The following is a 2125-nucleotide window of genomic DNA, read 5'->3' on the forward strand; positions in this document are numbered from 1 at the left end:
ACGGGGGGGTGGACACCTGGGCTGGTCAGGACCAGATTCACTAAAGGTCTGAAACAGGACAGTTTCAAATCAAAGTCGTGTTTGGTGTAAGGTAGGACTTAGGCTGTGTCCTCTAACCTCAGTGAGCCTCAGTTGTGGCATTTGTAAAAGGGGAACTATGGATGACTCCTCAAAGTCAGGAGAAACAATTTAAAAGTAGTTAAAACTTACTCGTTTCCATCAATTAGTAACATCACAGCATGACTTACTTTGTTCTTTCTCAGAGTTTCTCTTTAAATAAGATGTACTGTAAAATGTTTGACTTGGGAAATTAAACCTCTTAGTCCCAAATATAACCTCTTGTTATATTTGTTCCAGCCGATCACCCCAGGTGGATTCCAGAACAACAAGGAGGCTCTTAGCTCCCTGACACCATCCATCTCCCTCAACCAGGTGCTCAACGTCCAGCATGGGCCTCAGCTATTCACCGAGCTGCACCTGGCCGAGACAGAGAAAATGTTTGAGGAGGACATGGACTCCACTGGAGGTAGAGCAGCCAGGAGGCTCTGTCTCTGCAACTCTCACAGGGTGGGGGGCCAGGACCGGGGTGTGTGGAGGGCTCAGACTTGGGAAACATTTTCGCATCCAGTGTCTCCTTTTATCATTATGTAAGTATTACAAACTACTGGAGGCTGTTTGGGATCTAGAAAATTTAAAAAAATACTGTAGTCCAAACACCCAAACACAACCACTGTTAGCACTTTGATATACTTTCTTCCATCTGGTGTATTTTCCTAAGGGTGGGTTATTGTCTGTTGCTGTGTAATGATCCCACATTCTTAGTGGCTTAAGCCAAGCTTAAAGTTCTGGTGGGTCAGGAGTAGTGTGGGCATAGCTTAGCTGGCTTCTCTGCTCAGTGTCTCACAAGGCTTCACTCAGGCTGCCAGCTGGGCTGCGAACTCATCTGGGACTTGACTGCAAAGGACCCACTTCTAAGCACACTCAGTTCCTTGTGGCTGTCGGACTGAGGGCTTCCTGGCTGTTGGCAGGAGGCCACCTCAGCTCTTAGAGGCCTCCCACAGGTCCTGATCATGCAAGATTCACCAACATGGCTGGGAAAACTCCAGCAGTCTTACATAACAGTCATGTAACCGTGTGCACATAGTCCTGTACATCTGTTACCTGGGCCATATTCTGTTGGTTGGCAGCAAATCCCAGGCTCCACTGCACTCAATGGGATCACAGGAGGACATGAACACCAGGAGGTGGGCATTATGAGGGCTCCTTAAGTCTCTCCACCACACACGATAACATGTGTCTTCATGTCTGTAATTGTACTATATGGGTAATTTTAGACCTTTCTTTTTCACTTACCATCCTAAAGATTTTTCCATGTTGCTACGTAATCTGCTAAGCCATCATTACTAGTGGATGAAAGTGTTGCACTGCGTTGACTAGGCTGGTCCCCTGCTTCTGGACTTCCAGTTTTTGTTGAGTTTAATGTGAGGCTATCCTTTGTGCATCATGCCTTTTCTCTGTTTAGAGCTTGATTTTCCCCCTTGGGACAATACTCCTAAAAATCAGACATCAGGAATACTAGAAGGATCTTTCTGGTGGATATAGCATTCACTAGACTGAGCTCCAATGCCAGGGCCCCATTTACTTGTCCCATGAATTTCTTGTACGTTTCACAGCCACACTGTGACATGGGCAGGAAAGAATAAAAAACCCTTTATCCTTTGACAGAGTGAGACTCCAACTCAAAAATGCAACTTAGAAAGGTGCATTTCACAAGCCTTGTCCTTGCTTTTCTTCCTTCCTTCCCTCCCTCCCTCCTTCTTTCCTTCGTTTCTACTTTAGAGTGTGAGTCACGTGTAGGATTGTGACATGTTGCATGCAGGGGAGGCTCAGGCTTCCAGTGGGCCCTCTCTTTCCTGGTAATGGCCTGATACCCATGGGTGGTCATGTACCCTCAGCCCCTTGCTCTTCTTCAGCAGTGTCTGCCTTTGTGCTCGCCCGCTCAGGGTTAGGGCCCGCTTAGGAGTGAGCACATGTGGTATTTAGGTTCCTTGCTTCCCACTTAACAAGTCTTAGAGATATTTTCTGTTTTTTTTTTTTTTTTTGAGTTGGAGTCTCACTCTGTCGC

General features: G+C 46.5%; 1 protein-coding gene across 1 annotated transcript in view; it reads left to right on the forward strand.

Moving 5' to 3' along the window:
• The window catches only part of LOC103273509 (EF-hand calcium-binding domain-containing protein 8-like), an 8266-nt gene that overhangs the window by 1828 nt on the left and 4313 nt on the right, over positions 1 to 2125 (forward strand). Inside the window, exon 2 of the mRNA XM_008070948.1 lies at positions 358 to 526. Within this exon, the coding sequence (XP_008069139.1) occupies positions 358 to 526 (169 nt within the window). The remainder of the gene's footprint in view (positions 1 to 357; positions 527 to 2125) is intronic.

Source organism: Carlito syrichta, unplaced genomic scaffold (genome assembly GCF_000164805.1).
Source record: "Carlito syrichta isolate Samal-C Ts95f unplaced genomic scaffold, Tarsius_syrichta-2.0.1 Scaffold314071, whole genome shotgun sequence".
NCBI lineage: Eukaryota > Metazoa > Chordata > Mammalia > Primates > Tarsiidae > Carlito > Carlito syrichta.